Source organism: Aegilops tauschii, chromosome 1, assembly GCF_002575655.3.
Source record: "Aegilops tauschii subsp. strangulata cultivar AL8/78 chromosome 1, Aet v6.0, whole genome shotgun sequence".
Classification (NCBI taxonomy): Eukaryota; Viridiplantae; Streptophyta; class Magnoliopsida; order Poales; family Poaceae; genus Aegilops; species Aegilops tauschii.
This window is the reverse complement of record NC_053035.3, coordinates 3976190-3995026: the sequence shown is the minus strand read 5'-3', so window position 1 is coordinate 3995026 and position 18837 is coordinate 3976190. Positions and strand designations below refer to the sequence as shown.

Below are 18837 nucleotides of genomic sequence, written 5' to 3'. Positions count from 1 at the left end.
ACCCCTGTCTCCTCGCCTGGCTCGAAGGCGCCGACCCGTTGACAGTGTAGCAGTTCACCCTAGAACCTGGGAGGAAAGACACCGGCAGGCTGCATCTGGAAAGGAACCTAGCTCACCGACTAGCCACCGAATGATCTCAAGGAGCAGAGCACCTCCCAACACCCACGGACTGGACACTTATGAGAAAGAGCTGCCGGGACGGAACGGACGGAGGAGCAGTAGCGTAGTGTCCCTGTAGGCGATGAGCCACTGAAGAACTCACCGCCGAACGAAGAAGACCAGCTACTGCCGCCGCTGCACACCCACCACATCGCCAGAGAAGCCCACTGCCCACCTAGCTCCCAAAAACGGCGCCTTCAGGAAGGACGCGACGCCGGGGGCGCCGCCGCCGCCCAACAGAGTTGAGGTTTTCACCCGGGAGCCTAGAGGGGGATGGGGGGCGACGGATCTGACCTGAACGGCGCCTCCAGGGAGGGGAACGGCGCCACGAGCGTCGCCGCCGCCAAGACCGACGAGGCCGGCCTGGAATTTCTCCCGGTCTTCGAATCCCCGCCACCACCACCCCAACGACGCAGGATCCAGCGACCCGCAAAGAGGCCGGACAGATCTGGCCGGGGCGGAGCACTCGAAACAGGGGGGCAGGGGCGACCAGATCTGGCGCCACCGCGAGCCACAGCAGCCGCTGCCAGGACTCCCGTCCATCGGGGCACCTGCCATCCACACGGCCAGGATCGCCGGCCCACGCCCGCGCCACCGCCTGCCGCCGGGCCGGTGACGCCTCTCCGACTAGGGCCGCCGCCCTAGGGAACACGACCCCCCACAGCAGGGCAGGGACGCCAGGGCCCCGCCGCCACCTTCCTCGGCGACGCCCCGGGCTTGCCCGGCGGCTGCCTCAGGCGGCGGCGAGGAGGAGGGGAGCAGAAAGGGGAGGCGGCGGAGCTAGGGTTTGGGGCCCCCGAGTCGCCCTAGCAGGAGCGACGCGAGGGGGGGAGGGGGGAACCAGTGTCATAATTAGTAGTAGACAGTTGTGCGTTAGCTAGGCAGCACCGTTGGATTTCTTGTCGTACCAAGATTGGGCAAGAGGTACATGTGGTAGTTTCGGTCTATAAAAAGCAGACGTGAATCCAGACGACAAAGCTAGCTACAAGCCTACAAGCATACCTCGTTCATCTTTGCGGAAATGGAGTCCAGCGCTGTCGCCGATTGCTTGAGAGATAAGTGCATCCTCATCACCGGCTCAACAGGGTACCTCGGGAAATGTATGTTTAACACCTGCCTATATCCTGCATGCATGCGTGAACTGTTGATTCTAAAGAGCATGGTTAATAGTACAACTAAGTATTGGTCGTAAGGAGTTGCCATATCATCTAGAGCTGACCTAATAACCAGCATATAAAGTACGAAATTTTAATTGTGTACTATTTTATTAATAGTTAGTTTACCTTACAATCTCAGAAAGTGTTTTGGGCTCGTACCGCAGCTAACTACTATTTACAACCTTCTTCTCTTCTCTCTCCTCTAACTAAGCAACGATATACTTCATCGATTCCAAAATAGAGGTCGTTTTAGCAAGCTCTTTTAGCTTGCTACAACGACATATATTACGAAACAGAGGGAGTAATATTTAAGTTTTTATAGCTTGTTGATGTCATCTTATTGTATTTTGCTCTAATGATAGCTTCTACCTCGTATCTTACATACAGTGCTAGTGGAGAAGATATTGCGGGTTCAGCCGGTTGTGAAGAAGTTGTACCTACTGGTCCGCGCGCCCGACGCTACGTCTGCTGAGCAGCGTGTCTTGTCCGAGGTACACAATTTGTTTAGCTTATTTCAAATTACTATTAGAGGACATCTATGATTAGATCCTGAGAAATGTCAAACACTCTCACACAATATTTGCTGTGTCCTGTTCTCTTTCGGCGATAAAGGTCATTGGAAAGGATCCCTTCAATCTTCTACGAGAAAAATACGGGATTACTGGCTTCCATAACTTCATCAAAGAAAAGGTAGTACCTCTCGCCGGAGACATCGTGGATGGCTACTTAGGGCTCCACAACTCAAGAGTTCATGCCCTGTCGGAGGAGATTGATGTTATCATCAATGTGGCTGAAACCACTAACTTTTTTGAAAGGTTCGTTCCTTGAATTCTTGGCCCTGATGCACAAAGTTATCTTTGTTTTTTGTGAGAACAATATTACTGGATTTGTTGGTCGATTTTAGTTTTATCCATAAACTTACAATAAAGTCCTTGCAAAGTGCTGGCTGAGCATCTGTGGAGGTACACCTGCTAACTTCGGGAATTAATACGAAATTGCTAGAAAAATAAAAAGCATAACCTTTTACAATATGACTGTATAAATTGGAGGAAAGAAGATAGTATATGCCCCATACAAAAAGAAAAAGTGATACAAACATATATGAATACTCCCTCCGTCCCAAAATACTTGTCGGAGAAATGGATAAAATTGAATGTATCTATAACTAAAATACGTCTAGATTCATCCATTTCTCCGACAAGTATTTTCGGACGGAGGGAGTATAATATAAAATTCAGAGCTTTCACTTTTTTGGTATCAACACGAAACTTTAGATACACAATCTGTCAAATTGTTTTCAGAATACAACAAAAAAAAATCTAAAATGAGGTGGGTTTTAGGTCTTCCCGAGCGAAGAAAAACACCTCACTAAACTTTTCTACCTGTATTTAGTACTTCGCTACTTGGAGGACTCTTTAGCTGAAATGTTCAGGTATTTACGGGTAGACTTTTATTTACTTCTGTTTTTGTTTAACAAGTTTTTGAAATACATCAAGAGTTACATATTTTCCAAAATTACAAACAATTTTAAGTATATTAACAATTTTTAATAGGAGTTATAAGTTACACGATTCTTTTAGAAAGATACGCGAATAATTTTAGTTTTACATCAATATTTTTCTAAAATATATGTAGTTTTTTTTAAGAATACGTGAATAAATTTTCAATTACATGTACGCTTTCTAAATACTCATTTTTATGTTAAAGAATATGGAAAATAATAGAAAATTGAGTGCCAAACCTTCAAAAGCCGAAAGAACAAATATAAAGATTGCTAGGGGAATGCTCATTAACCCAAAAACAATGAAGCACAATGCGCATACTCTGTACTGGCCAGCCCATGGAAGAGAGTGCATGTGTGTTTCCCTCCAATTTTGACGCACAGACTATATAGGAGCAATCGGATAGGAGACATCCATGTTATACCCATGCACTAGCCATGTACTAGTCGGATAAGGTTCATGTACTACTCACAGACACGAAAATGTATCCATGCCCTACCCATGCGGGTTGGGTACCTATCGGTACTCATGCCCATGAGTAAAATTGCGATATTTAGTAGTATATATTCTATCCTTGCTGCAAGAAGTACCGCAAGCGCTTAGGCCTGAAGAGGGCAAACTATGATAGATGTTGATGCTTGGATCAGAATCTGTGTACTAGCCTGATCCTCTGGTATGTCTATGAATAGAACAATTACAGTAGTTGTAGTAGAAGACTGCCTTCTAGGTATCTTGGATCATTTAACAGCCGCATCCCAGAAGACCTTAATACCTTTAAGAAGTAGACCAGAGTTGCTGGTTGAACCCTGCCGTATACCAAAGGATTAGTACACTGGGTAGAATGATTCTCCAGGGTTGGAAGTTGCGTGTCATAAGGCTTGTCCAAAAGAGCTTGAAAAGCATCAAGTGCTGATGCCGCCTGATGTACCTGCATTGGTAAACCTTTATTTCCTGGCAAAGAGGCAGTTATTTATATACTTTGGAAGGCACCAGAGAAAACTGAAAATATTGGAATGGTGGCCTGAGGGTGATTACCATCCAGTAGCTCCTGGACGAGACGATGCAAAAAGTTAGTCCTCCGTCCGAAATTACTTGTTGGAGAAATGAATAAAAATGGATGTATCTAGAACTGAAATAAGTCTAGTTACATCCATTTCCCCGACAAGTATTACAGGACGGAGGGACTATTATTTTGAAGTACATTTTTAGAAAAGGATTATTTTGAAGTACATGGTCTATACTAACAATACAATGAGGAGCAAACCATGTTGCTGTAGGAAAAGTGCAGCTAAAAAGGAGATGCATATCATCCTCATGTAGGTTACACCTGCAATAGTTGGAGGCTATCTGCTGGGAGAATCAATCAGCCCTTGTAAAGGAAAAAAAAACAGCGTGCCATAGCAAAATAGCATCGGCCTTAAATACGCTATTAGCGTGCTATATCGCGCTATTAGCGAGACTTTGACCACCGGTATACTTGTAGTTCACTCCCCTCTGCTACCACATCACCCGATGATCTGTTCCCCCTGTGTATTCGTGCAACATGCAGTTGCTAGATAAATCGTATAGCATTTTATTTCTCTCATACGGGTCTCACACTTACACAAAGCACATGATGCCACTGTACCTGAGTAAATAACATAAAACAACCATAGGATTCCGAAAATATACGGCTTTTAAAAAACTTTCTAATACCTACCACTTCTGTGGTTCGCTCATTCAAAAAACACAAATTGTTCACTTGGAATATTTTAAGCTATGACATATTAGACCCAGTCGTTAGGGCCACATGGGAAATAAACTCACCCGTCCGTGGCCATCTCCTCACCCCGACTATGCCCCCCACCCCTTGCCGGAGCCGACCAACAAGGCTGCCGGACAGGGCCGACGAACACCCTCCCCTCCCCTCCCTAGCCTCCGTCTCTCCTCCATCAACGGAAGCCACCAGCTCGCCGGCTCATGCCTCCATGCCGTGCTTCCATGGCCACAAACAGGAGCATAGCTCCGGGGGCGCCAGTGCACGCAGAGCAGCAATTTAACGGCAGCCGAAAAACGCCCAATGCATGAGCGTGTCCCCGGCGAAGACCTTGTGCCTCCCTGCGTCCCGCACGGGCTCGCCATGGACCAAGCTGCCCATGCTCCCTTCGAGGCGGGGAACAGATTGCCGCAGTGCTAGCTTGTGTGTAGGGGCTCCTCCTGGGCCTGACACCCACTGAGCCTCGCCCTGACGCCCAGATGTGTTGTTCGTCAGCTCCGGCGACAAGCTCTCCGACAGCGGGCCAAGCGTGCGGGTGGTTCATTTTGCAGGGACACTTGCATTTTTCCTTTTGCAAGTACCTGATTGCTTTTTATAATAAAATTATAGTGACCTGATTACTTTTATTTTTTTACAGGAACCCGATTGCTTAAAAAAAGTATTTCACCCCACCTGTCATAACCTCGCAACGGTCAACCTAACGGTCAAAGCTAATGGTGTTGACTTTTATGTCATGTCAGACCTGATGAGTGGACCCAATCTTTCATAATCACGATTAAGATTAACAAATAGTCATTAGTGCAATATGGTAGTTTATTAAAATAGCGAACCACCGAAGTGGTAGGTATTTGGATTTTCCAAAAAGCGGTAGTTTCCAGAATCCTAGCCTGAATTGTGGTAGTTTTATTCTATTTACTCACTGTACACCCTGCACTCTTCAATTCATATACCACTACTCTCCTCCTCGTCAATTGAAAATTTAAGTAGATTACTGTTAGTTTCAATGAATTATGATGGACATTGTTGAGACTAGCATGATTCTAATATGTTGGCATTACTTACCAATGAGCTTTGAAGATAAAACTGGCCTTAACACTATTTTAGAGTAGTAATACCCAAGCTTGAGACAATAACATGATTGCAATAAAAAATAAATTAATATAGCAACTCTACATGACTACAATTGACAGAACAGGATATGCGTCTCACATTTCAATTAATAAAATTAGTAGCATCTCATCTTTTCACAAATTAGTTAACAAACTGATACATTTTTCCAGGATAATGGACGCTCTCATTGCCGCCTACAATGAACAAGCATTGCCATGTTTCATTCGCAACCGGGATGACATAATCAATGTGGTGAGTATATTCTACGTTACTAGCCTAATGAGCAACAATGGCATAACTAGGAAAATTATAATATTGCTAGTAGTATGTGTGCGAGAGCGGAAACATCTTAACCTCGGTGCGAGGGGACATGTTGCATGTTATAGGCAGGGGCGCAGGATCCCTGAAGCGCATACAACGATAGTTAAGATATTACAGGAGAGTTGGAGAAGAAGAGACAAGGGGATAGAGTAGGTTACAAGAGATAGTACTTGAACTAACTACCTAGCTTATCTCTACCTCCTGGAACACACGCTGGACTCCTCCTTCGGTCTCCTCCTTCGGCGTACATATGTAATGTGACATGATGTTTAACACCCTCCCTTAATCACAACTTCGTCAAGTTGAGATTATGTTTGAAGTCTTCAAAGCTTCTTGTAGGTAATGGTTTTGTGAATCCATCTGCAATTTGATCTCTAGAATGCACAAACCGAATATCAAGTTGCTTCTCTCACAAAGTGGAAATCTATCTCAATATGCTTTGTCCTGGCATGAAAGACTGGATTAGCAGATAAATATGTAGCACCCAGGTTATCACACCACAAGCATGGAGCTTGAGTACTTTTGACACCAAGTTCCTTCAACATGGACTGTACCCAAATAATCTCAGTTGTGGCATTTGCTAGTGCCTTATACTCTGCCTCTGTGCTGGACCTGGAAACCGTGGCTTGTTTTCTTGCACACCATGATATTAAGTTTGGTCCAAAAAAGATTGCAAAGCCACCAGTAGACATTCTATCATCCAGACAACCTGCCCAGTCAGAGTATGAAAAAACACTCACAAGTGTAGATGATGACTTGCTGAAATTCAAACCAATGTTTGCAGTATTCTTAACATAACGAACAATAAGTTTTGCAGCAGTCCAATGAACTGTAGTGGGTGCATGAAGAAACTGACAAACTTTGTTGACAGCAAATGAGATATCAGGTCTAGTAAGTGTGAGATATTGGAGTGCACCTACTAAACTTCTGTACTTCGTACTATCATCTTGATCTAAAAGTTGTCCTTCCGTGAGAGATAATTTTTCTGAACTTGACATAGGAGTGGGTGAGGGCTTACAACCTTAAAGACCTACCTTTTTTCCCAGATTTGCTGCATACTTCTCCTGAGAGAGATGAAGTCCATCCTCATGCTTCTTTACCTCAATCCCTAGGAAATAGTTCAAGTCTCCAAGATCCTCGAGAGCAAACTCTGTACTGAGATATTTTAAAAGTCCTGTGATAGCCTCATCTAATGAGCTAGTAACGATGATACCATCAACATATATAAGTACAAATATATATGTGTTATACTTGTTTTAAATGAACAGTGAGGTGTCAGACTTAGAAGGAACAAAAGCAAGTGTTTGCATCTTGTGACTTAGACGTGAATACCATGCCCTTGGAGCTTGCGTCAACCCATATAATGATTTGTCAAGTTTGCATATATAAGAGGGAACATTTTTGTTCACAAACCCAGGAGGTTGCTTCATGTACACTTCCTCTTCCAAAACACCATGGAGAAACACGTTCTGTACATCTAGTTGCCTGAGACTCCAGCCCCTGGTAATAGCAATAGACAAAACGAGACGAACAGTGGCAGCTTTTACAACAGGACTAAACGTGTCCTCGTAGTCTATGCCATACCGTTGTTTGAATCCCTTTGCAACTAATCTAACTTTGTAACGGTCAATGGTTCGATCTGACTTTCTTTTAATTCTGAAGACCCACTTGCAGTCAATGAGATTTTTACCTTTCTGTGGAGGAACCAAATACCATGTTTTATTCTTCTGTAGTGCCACAGATTCTTCATTCATGGCCTTTTTCCACTTCTCATCACCCAAGGCTTCCTCAATGGTGTGTGGTTCACCTGGTTCACCTGTAGAACATACCATGCCATACTTTGTAACATGCTTGTAGTTAATAGGTTTTATTACCCCACTTTTGTAGATGTGTGCGTCACGGAGATGATGTAGCTGTTGTTTCTGCCACAGAAGATCATATGGCAGAAGTTGAACCAGTAGCAGCCGCCAAGTCCTCCTGAGCCGGATCTTCTGTGGCGTTGGAGGGCGCAGACGCCGTAGCCGGGGCAGAAGATCCCGCCTCGCGGGCCTCATCATTGGCGCAGGATTGGGTGGGCCGCGTATCAGCACGGGATCCCGCGCCGGTCGGGCCTGCAGCAGTCGGGTGGCGTAGGTCGCGTCGTTTGTAGCAGACCGGCTGAGCCGGAAACCGAGCCGCCGAAGGTCCAGTGGCGGTGCGCCACCTGTCATTGCCTGATTGGCGTGGGGCGGAGGAGGTGTGTTCCCCAGCCACAGAGCGCCACCACCACTAGCGCCGCCGGACCTGCCCTTGCCATGAGAAGGACCGCGGTAGCGAGAGCCGCCGCCACGACCACGGGAAGCAAGGTTGGCGGAGGATTTGAAGCCGCCGCCACCAGAGTTCTGGAATTGCGCCATGCGCTAGTCAAAGTTGTTGAGCATGGAGAAGATTCGTCAAGGGAGGCAGGGCTGACGCGCGTGTTGAGGGCGGAGACGAGGGGCTGGTACTCCAGATCCAGCCCGTGGAGGATGTACGAGATCAGTTCATCGTCTTGGATGGGTTTGCCGGCTGCAGCCAGCTCGTCCGCGAGGCTTCGCATGGTGGCGAAGTAGGCGGCGGCGGACTGGTTGCCCTTCTGCGCGTTGATGAGCGAGGTACGGATGTTGTTGACGCGGCTCAGCGACTGCGACGAGTACATGCCCGCCAGCGTCGTCCAGGGCGCATGCGCCGTGGTGACCGTGGTCACCGTGATGAGCACCTCTTTGGAGAGGTTGCTCAGCAGGTAGCTGAGCACCTGCTGGTCCTCCCTGACCCAGATGCGGTGGAGAGGGTTGGGCACAAAGGTCTCCTTGTCGTCCTTGTCCTTGGCGGCTTGGAGCTTGGCCGGCTACGGCGAGGTGCCATCAACATAGCTGAAGACACCGGCGCCACGCAGCTGTGGCGTGATCTGTGTGCGCCATAGCACGTAGTTTGTGCGGGAGAGTGTCTCGATCACCTGCCCACTGAGGCTAGGGTGAGATGCACCGGAGGAGGAAGACATGCTCGTTGGCAAGGCTGGAATCAAGAGAAAACTAGATGGGAAATAGGATGGCTCTAATTACCATGTGCGAGAGCGAAAACGTCTTAACCTCGGTGCGAGGGGACGTGTTGCATGTTATAGACAGGGGCACAGGATCCCTGAAGCGCATACAATGATAGTTCAGATATTACAGGAGACTTGGAGAAGAAGAGATAAGGGGATAGAGTAGGTTACAAGAGATAGTATTTGAACTAACTACCTAGCTTATCTCTACCTCCTGGAACGCACGCAGGACTCCTCCTTGGGTGTACATATGTAACGTGACATGATGTTTAACAGTATGTATTGGTGAACCACATGATTGATTAAACTAGACCTGTATAGATATCAGCAGACATAGGCATAATTGCAACACTTGTGGCCATGGCTGTTTACTGGAACGATAACCACTACTAGGAAAGTGCTGATAGGTGGGACGTAATGGTCAATACCTTTGAGCGCGCCATTGGTAATCTGGCAAAATATCAATGGCGGGCGGCAACTAGGGCCCGCCAATGGGCACATCTGCCAAAATACAAGTTTTTTTTAGAGAAGGAGGATCACCTCCGGCCTTTGCATCTGAGCGATGCATGTATCCATTTTATTAATTATTCACAAAAGACTTTACAAAGAAATACGACAGTAAGTCTGAAGCCATCGTCTAGGCGACAACTGTCGCTACTCCTATCCAGCTGATGAAGGGATGTTGATAGTCCGGGCCTAATACCATAGACCTCGCAGCCAAGCCTAACATCTAAAGCCTGAGGCCCCAACCGAGCCTCGCAGCCAAGCCACGCCGTCTATGGGGCACACAGCGGTCCGCTGCACTCTCGGAGGCCACCGCCGCCAACTGCCACTACTCCATCTTTAGAGCTGTACTGACGCATCATCCTTGCCCGGTCTAACTACCGTCAACGCCACCACGGCGCCCAACGACACCACCACCCTGCGCGCGAACTGCCGAGCATGCCGGTACTCCTCAACACCATGCCGCCAAGTACCACAAGCCGACACAACTTGAAGTCTCTGAAAGATCTGTCGTCCGTAGCACCTGCTGACCAGGAATGACAAAGCGTAGCACCTGTCGGCCAGGCATGACTTGACATCTCCATTGAAACTCCGTGCAAGACAAAGCCGCTCCACCTCCTGCCTCTGACCACCAGCACTGCTCCACAAACGATGCTCCCAAGAGAGAAACGCCACCGTAATGCCGCCATCGTCCGATATGGAAGACCAGATCCTAGGGTTTCCCCCAGAGCAGTACGAGCGGGTCGACATACGTCACACAATGATGCCTTCATCAAGGTAACGACATAGAATGCTGCCATCATCCGCCGCCGGCTCGGTTTTCACCGGCAACTATGTCTCCCCGACTTGCAGCTAGTACTGGATCACTGATCCGGAGATTCGAACACCCAGCCATAGGTCGACCACTTATGACGGAAGAGATGACCACCACCGCCGGTCGCATCGGTCAGAACAGATCTGACCGGAGGTGCCGCCGACGAGACCACCGGGCCCTCCATGCTGCCGCCGCCGATCTAAAGGCGGTGTGCGTGACACCGCAGCCTAGCTGGTCGCCGCCGCCAACCGAAAAGGTCGGCCGCTGCGCCCGCAGCCCACGCCGCCGTCCGTGGCTGGGTTGCCCACCGTGCCTAGCCGCCGCCGTCCGAGGACAGGCCAGCCGCCCGACACCTGCCGCAGCCATCCGCCGTGTCGCAGAACCCAGATCGGCCGCGCCGCCACACGCCTAGGGGTCCCGCCCCAACCAGAAGACGCGTGAGAGAGGAGATCCCCCGCCACCACCGTCGGCCCCCGGGCTTAGCCCGGCGGCGTCCCCCGGCGACGGTCGAGGGAGATGAGGAGGGAGTTCGCGGCAGCGGCGGCTAGGTTTCTTGGTTCCACCTGAGTCGCCCTAGGGGAAGGGCGACGCGGGGCTATCGTCATGTTTCCGCCACCGGAAATACAAGTGCTTGACATTGACATCATAGTACCCATGACCGGCGGTGGGGGACACCGACCGCCACTGGTGATCTGGTCCGAGGTATGTCATGGTTACGAGTGGGTCAAACTTAATAGTAGCAGGCGATAAATGCTGCCCTCCATTGATATCTATAGCTGTCTTGGCGGGCATCATTCCTCAACTACCATTGAAAATATGGGCCAGACTTGGCCCCAAGTTAGCTGTGTGGTAGGCACTACCTCTGGCGGGCTCGTAGGTCGGCCCGCCACTAGTATAATATTAGGTCTTCCGTTCCACGTATTCAAAATGATTGCCAACGTTTAGTTTGAAACACTGATTTCTTTCGGCTTCATCAAATTTCTAACACTCAGTATGTCTATTTTTTTTAGAAAAATTCATGCAAGTTTTTCTTGTGAATTTAATTTTGTAGAATTATTTATACTTATTATTCGCAACTTTTAATATGATCTAAAGATCTATCATTGTCAATGTAGCAAATGGAGAGCCCCAACTCTTTGGACACAAGGAGTTTGTGCGCCGATGATGGATTTGACAACAATTGCTTCTACCTGACGCTTACAGAGGACTTCAAAATTATGACGGTCTATTTTATGAATTACTGCATATTTCATTTGTAAGTATTTATTAAAAATTCTAACAGGCAAAACTTTTCTTTTATCTTTAATTTTGATCAGTGCATCCCTTGCTTTGCAAGGGCTGAACTACTAAAGAAGCTGAACGTCACGAGGGATGAGGAGAGCACCACTACTGCCTTCGTCAAGATCAAACAGGGCTTCTATTTCAAGGTTATGATCCAAAATGAGAAAGATCAAACCTTTTTCGGTTTCCATTGTCTTAATTGGAGAAACTTTGCTAAAGCTTACAAATTGGAGGATGGGACGGAACTGTCCCCGGATATTGGCCAACAAACTAATGGTGACATCTGGGTAGATTTGGATAAGCTTCCAATGATTCCTCCATGTAAGTTTTGTGTTAAACATACATGGAAACCTTTATATTACTCAACATTAGTTGCTGATTGTAACTATAATATTGCTTGTACACAATTGGGAAGGTTATTTACGAGTGCCAAGAGAAACTCAGAGGATGGTAGACAACATTTTTTATACTGCTGGCACCATAGTTACTTTGGAGGAGATGAACGAAGTCATACGATTTCTGGACAGTATGGATGCAGGCATGAGGCATTACCGTGCTGGAAAAAGTGTTGGACCATACGTGCCACTAGCTCACACATTGGGCATGAAGAATATTCAGAAGAAGTACCTGGTAAGAATTATATCCAGTTTCGTGTTCATATCCTCTTGATAAATTAACTAGAATTCCTATGACTATGTTGTAATGACGTTCCTTTGCAATAGGAAATCCCAACACCCTGTGTGCCTCAGCAAATGGCTGCTAATGGTGATATGCGAATTATTGTCCATGACAAGACAAACTTCACATGCACCTACTCGACTTCAGCAGACAATGGATGCATCCTCGTAAATGGGTGGAAGCAACTTCTTGAGACCTACCACGTTGAAATAGGAGATAGGCTGATCGCCGTGCTACACCATGGACCTCGAGGGCCTTTTTTATTTCTCACCTCCATATTTGAGGGTGTTTTAGAGTGTCATTAAACTGAACATGATCTACAAATAAACTTAAAGATGCTTTATGGTTATACCTGGTGTTGAACGCCTTTTATGTATGGTTAAACTTAAATGTGATTTATGGTTTTTAAATCTAGTGTTAAACATAGTGCAAACTATTTACGGATACAACTGAAAGACACATTTGTGCCGCCATGGCAGCATAAATTAGGAAAATAGCTCATTTTTGCTGCCATTGTAACATTTATGAGCAAACCTACAACATGTATTCCTATGTAGCAAAACATTACTGAGTAACTATCTTCTATGTGATTGGCATCAGCAAATGTTGCACACCCATTCTTTCGGATGATTCCGGTCCTAAATTCAACATGATATATGTTACCATCATGGGCTTCTAGTTTAATCATATACGTTACCACTTCTCAAACTAGAACCTCCTAATGGTAACATATACCATGTTGGACTTATGAAAAAAATTATCCTCAACTATGGATGAGTGAAAATATCGATGTTAATTGAGTAGAAGAGAATTACTGTTTGTGGTTCAATACTTAGTAAAAATCAGTTATAGGATTGCTCATAATTGTTGCCATCGTCTGGTCGGCAGCGTATATTCGTGAGAGGTAGGGACAATATGGTTAATCACATTACAAATGATTGTATCCCAAATGGGATAGTGGTTCTACCGATGTGGTAGTGCCACAGATGCAGTAAGTTTAAATAACCGAACACTACTAGGGAAAAGCCTAGCAGTAGCGCGGGTCTAATGCCTGTCAATAGCGCGGGGAACAACGCTACTGTTACGGCGCTACAACTAACGTTTAGCAGTAGCGCGGCTTGACACGCGCTATGCTATACCTACTTAGCAGTAGCGCTTCCCTTACCAGCACTACTGCTAAGTGCTTTAGCAGTAGCGTTTTCCTATCCAGCGCTAAAGAGCACTACTACTATATTTTCTCATATTTTTTTGCTGCGTATTTGCGATGTTTTTGTACAGGTTTTAAACAGTATTCTAATCATATCATAAACATGCAATATGCTCATCATATCATACACATAATAGTCTCATCATATCATCCAACACAAATCATGTCGTCACATCATAATCATGATATAGCTATACAAGTTACATGACATGTCTCATCATACATAATGTAGTACTTCTTGAGGCGTCAGTTCGTATCCCTCTCTCGCACTAGCATGAACCTAAACTAACTACTGGCTGTCGCTCGGAAACCGGTACACCTGGGCCTAACACTCCGGCGACTCGTCGTTTACTCCTGGCATAGCACTTCTTCGCCATCGATGATCTATGCACCTCCATCGTCACATGAGTCGATGATATGGAATATATATAGTTGAGCAACAGAAAGAGACAGACTTGACAAAAATAGAAGCAACATATCATAAGCATAAATAAGAAAGTTCATCGTACACAAAATGCCCTAACTAGAGTGATCTTCGCTAGTTGAGGAGGACGGTTTAATTACATCACAAATAAAGTATCGTCGTGCATAACTCAAAGTTTCGTCATAGAGAAATTATGGACTAAATGGACACTTTGTTATATATTGTCAATCACTCCAACATGTCATGCCATCCATCCAAGTCAGGGAAGATAGTCCCTGAGCGAAGTGAAAGGCTTCATGTTGTGAGCCGATACGCGTGTTCGGACGTCTTCCCGCGACATTTTCCATTCTTTGTAGAACATCCCTGTTTTTCCAACGACCTCCTTCATGATGATTTGGGAAAGTTCACGCTGGATGTGATAGAACTCAGCTCCAAGTCGATGATCCAGGATATCTGCTAGGTTGTTTGCCCATTGCAGAATATGGGCATCGCTGGATCTAGGTGACATGCGAAGGTTCTGCTGATCCCGTCTGTACTCTAGCAAGTGATGGAGGACATAGAATCCATCACTAAGAGTATCACTCGGTTGCTGGATGCAGCAGAAGTTGGTCTTATGGCCGAAGGCGGGCGCGCGGTTCCTTGTCCTCCTGGTCTTGATCTCTCCACCCCGTACGCTGTACCTCAAGATAGCACTGTCGAGAACAGACCTGATGTGGGTGTAATCCTTTTTCTTCAGGTTCTTCGACGATTCCAAGAAAAGAGCGTGGGAGAATCAGGGGTAAAGGATGATGAGGACAACACGCCCGCCGCTGCGCAAAATAAGTACAACTCAAATTAGCCTCCACGCGTGCAGATGAATGATTGAAATCGAAGGAAAGTATCTGCAGATGACTTATATGGGATGATAAGGCACGAGAATCGTCTCCTTCTCCTTATTGGCGACCATGAAATCGGTGATGTAGTCCCTCGCGTATACATGGTGCTCTGGTGGTATTACTCGAATGAAGTACCACCTTGCAAATATCAAGTATCAAAATGTCGTTTTGTGCCAACAAGTTCCGGCTGATGTGAAGCAAGAGATGAGGGAGCTGATCTCAAGGAAAGATGAAGCAAAGGAAAAGAAGGCCAAGAAGTGATGTCACTTCGGATGGAGATGATGCTAGGGCCACTGATGAAGATGACATCTTGGTTGGTGATAGTGGGGGTGGTTTGCTTGTATTATAAGGGAAACGATGGAGTAAGGGTAACACATATGGTTCTATGGATAAGTTTTGCACCAAGTCAACAGAAGAGGTTGTGGCCGCAAGGAAGGGGGAAGGCTTTTCTACAAAGTTGCGATCCAAGTTGTCCACTCAAAGAAAGGAATAGAAGCGGGTTCGTGCTTGTGAGTATGTTTGTCAGTTCTTCTATGAAGCCGGAATTGCCCACAATGCAGTCCTGCTTCCAAGCTTTGAACTTATGCTTGAAGCGGTTGGTGCGTTCGGGACAGACATGAAAGGCCCCACTCCTTATGAAATGGGTGGCCCTTACTTGCAGAAGAGCAAGAAGAAAGTCGAGGAAGGATTTGCTGGACATAAAGAAGCATGGAAGCTCACTGGATGTACCGTCATGACAGATGCATGGACAGACAAAAGAGGAAGGGGAGTGATGACTTTGGTAGTTCATAGTGCCTATTGTGTTGTATTTGTTGATTCTGTGGACTGTTCAGATGTGAGAAAAGATGGCAAGATAATATTTGAGCTTGTTGATAGATGCATAGAAGAAATTGGGGAGAAGAATGTAGTTCAAGTTGTAATGGATAATGCCTCAGTCAATATAGCAGCAGCAGCGATGATGAAAGTGAAGCTGCCCTCCCTATTTTGGAATGGTTGTGCAGCCCACACAATTGATTTGATGTTGGAGGACATAGGGAAGCTTCCTATAATCGATCAAACCATTGCCAAAGGAAAGCCTGTGGCTGTGTTCATTTATGCGCATACAAGAGTTTTGGCATTGATGAGAAAATTTCTTGTAAAAGACCTAGTCCGCTCTGGTATTACTAGGTTTGCACCAGCATATTTGAACTTGAAGAGTTTGCAGGACAACAAAAAAGAGCTACAAAAGTTGTTCAGGTCCGATGAACTCAATGAAATGGACCACCTAAGAAAGGCAAAGGGGAAGAACACAGCTAAAATCATTCGCTCGGAATTTTTTTGGAAAGCAGTAGATACCGCTGTCAATTTCTTTGAGCCATTGGCAAATGTTTTGAGGAGGATGGATAGCGATGTTCCGGCAATGGGTCTTCTTCATGGTTGTATGTTGGATGCAAAGAAAGAGATCTCCGTGAGGTTTGACAATGACAAGTCTCGCTTTCTGGAAGTGTGGGATATCATTGACAAGAGATGGGACAACAAGTTGAAGACTGCATTACATATGGCTGGATACTACTTGAACCCATACTATTATTATCCAAACAAGCTTGATATTGAGATCGATGGTAGTTTCAAAGAAGGGCTGATAACTTGTATTTCAAAGATGGTTGAAGATCCTATCATGCAAGAAGAATTAATCGATGAGACTGACCACTATCATGAGGGGATAGGGTCTTTTGGAAGGGAAATTGCTGTACGTCAAAGGAAAAACAAAAGGTTTGATCCAGGTAATTGGTTGCCTAATTGTTGTTTCTTATTTTGTTATCCTGCCCAAAGTTCCCTAACATGTCCCACTTGTCTTATGTTGAAGCTAAATGGTGGATGAACCATGGGACAATTGCTCCAAAACTAAGGATCTTGGCTGGAAGGATTCTTGGTTTGACATGTAGTTCCTCTGCTTGTGAGACGAACTGGAGTGTATTTGATCTAGTAAGTATATTGTTCCTTCTTTCCACTTAAATGCATTGTTCATTCCATTTTGAAGCCTTTGTGATGCTTTCAATTTCTATATGAACTTAAGTGCAGAACTAGTGATGTTATGCTTGCTGTAGATCTTGAGGTTGAATTTAGATTTATATTTATATTTATCAACTAAACTTCTATTGACCTCTATTATACTTCTTCTATTTATATGGTGATGTTATGCTTGCTGCAGCCCTTGAGATCTTGATTTGATCATTTTGTAGGTTCACACTCTTCATTTGTTCATTTGGTAGGTTCACACAAAGAGACGCAGCAGGCTGCTGCATGGCAAGACAAGTGACCTTGTTTTCATCATGTTAAACCCCAAACTGAAGGACAAGAAAGTAAACAAACGCAAGGACCCCATTGAGAAGCAGGTGGTAGATGTTTTAGAAGATGATGAGAATGAATGGATCACTGGTGTGGTGCCAAATGGTGATGAAGAACAAGTTGAAGGTGAAGATCAAGATCAAGAAATTTCATATGCAAGCCCGCATGCTAGACCAGGAACTTCTGCTATTAATCCACTTAAAAGGAAGAGGGGTGTCTATGGTAAGAAGAAGAAGATGATGATCCATGTTACTCCTCAAGAAGATCTGCTCTCTGCTTCCTCTGCTTCAGAAAGTGACGACGACAACGAGGACAGGACATGAGTTTTGCTTCTGACATGTAAGCTTGTGGGTTTCTCTATGAAGTTCCTTTTGGCGCTCATGATTCTATCCTTTCCTGTGTGCTTTTGACAAATGAATTCTGAAGACTTTGTGATGCATGTAATGGACTATGGACATGCTGCCGTTGTTACTGAACTTAAGTGCCGAACTGCTGATGTTATGCTTGATGCCGTCTTGAATTTATATTTCTATTGAACCGTTGAACTTGAAAGCTGAATAAAACTATTTCTTATTGATGATTTGGTGCGGCATACAAGAGTATATAAGAGGGTACAAACCGACTTGGGGTAGGGGTACAAAACTGACTTGGACTAGAAGTCGTATACCATAATGACTACTCTAACATCCCCCCGCAGTATCAACGGCAGGCTCGACGACGTTGAGACTGAAACAGATATCCTGAAACGGCTTAGTAGGCAGTGCCTTGGTGAAAATGTCAGCAAACTGAGCCGTAGAGGGAACATGAAGCACCCGAACCTGACCAAGAGCAACCTTTTCACGAACAAAATGAATATCAATCTCAATATGCTTTGTGCATCGGTGTTGAACTGGATTGCTGGTCATGTAGACTGCTGATATGTTGTCACAGTAGACAATAGTGGCCTGCTCAATAGGCCTGTGTAGCTCGGAGAGTAACTGCGAATCCAGATTGTATCTGCAACGGCATGTGCCACAGCGCGATACTCAGCCTCGGTCGACGAACGTGAGACTGTAACCTGTCTTTTCGAAGACCAAGAAATCAAATTGTTACCAAGAAAAACACAAAAACCGGAAGTGGACCTTTGAGTGTCAGGACAACCAGCCCAGTCTGCATCAGAGTATGCGGTAAGCGAGTTTGGAGAAGAATTATTGAGGTGGAGACCATGATTGAGAGTTCCTTTTAAATACCGAAGAATGCGTTTAACATGATTATAGTGAGGAACCCGGGGATCATGCATATAGAGACATGCTTGTTGAACAGCAAAAGAGATTTCAGGACGAGTAATGGTGAGATATTGGAGAGCACCTGTTAGGCTACGATAGAGAGTAGGATCGGAAAAGGGTTCACCGGTAGCCGAAAGTTTAAAACTAGTATCGACAGGAGTGCGAGATGATTGACAGTCAAGCATACCAGCACGATTAAGAAGATCAAGAATATACTGGCGTTGGGAAAGAAAAAGGCTGGAGGAATCTCGAACAACAGCAATGCCTAAGAAATGATGAAGGAGTCCTAGGTCAGTCATAGAAAATTCAGATCTAAGAAGAGAGACAATATGATCTAAGAACTTTTGAGAGGAGGCGGTAAGAATGATATCATCTACATAGAGAAGTAAATAGGC

At 45.6% G+C, this 18837-nt stretch overlaps 2 protein-coding genes across 2 annotated transcripts; both read left to right on the top strand.

Moving 5' to 3' along the window:
- The first annotated feature begins 1180 nt into the window (after window positions 1–1180).
- Window positions 1181–7986, top strand: LOC120966671 (fatty acyl-CoA reductase 8-like). Its single transcript, XM_040393044.2, has 4 exons — window positions 1181–1259; window positions 1704–1807; window positions 1929–2131; window positions 7893–7986. The coding sequence occupies exons 1-4, from the start codon at window positions 1181–1183 to the stop codon at window positions 7984–7986; spliced, it is 480 nt and encodes a 159-aa protein (XP_040248978.2).
- A 7446-nt stretch (window positions 7987–15432) lies between these two features.
- Window positions 15433–17500, top strand: LOC141041396 (uncharacterized). Its single transcript, XM_073507544.1, has 3 exons — window positions 15433–16612; window positions 16696–16814; window positions 17102–17500. Exons 1-3 carry the CDS (start codon window positions 15433–15435, stop codon window positions 17498–17500), a joined length of 1698 nt encoding a protein of 565 aa, XP_073363645.1.
- Window positions 17501–18837: the final 1337 nt, after the last annotated feature.

What these genes read in the sequence shown, in the direction of transcription:
- LOC141041396 (XM_073507544.1), top strand. Translation starts at nt 15,433, where the DNA reads ATGCTTGAAGCGGTTGGTGCGTTCGGGACAGACATGAAAGGCCCCACT. An exon ending in AAACAAAAGGTTTGATCCAG is followed by an intron (nt 16,613 to 16,695) that starts GTAATTGGTTGC and finishes CTTATGTTGAAG; the next exon opens with CTAAATGGTGGATGAACCAT. An exon ending in ACTGGAGTGTATTTGATCTA is followed by an intron (nt 16,815 to 17,101) that starts GTAAGTATATTG and finishes TTCATTTGGTAG; the next exon opens with GTTCACACAAAGAGACGCAG.
- LOC120966671 (XM_040393044.2), top strand. Translation starts at nt 1,181, where the DNA reads ATGGAGTCCAGCGCTGTCGCCGATTGCTTGAGAGATAAGTGCATCCTC. An exon ending in AACAGGGTACCTCGGGAAAT is followed by an intron (nt 1,260 to 1,703) that starts GTATGTTTAACA and finishes TCTTACATACAG; the next exon opens with TGCTAGTGGAGAAGATATTG. An exon ending in ACCACTAACTTTTTTGAAAG is followed by an intron (nt 2,132 to 7,892) that starts GTTCGTTCCTTG and finishes CCACTTTTGTAG; the next exon opens with ATGTGTGCGTCACGGAGATG.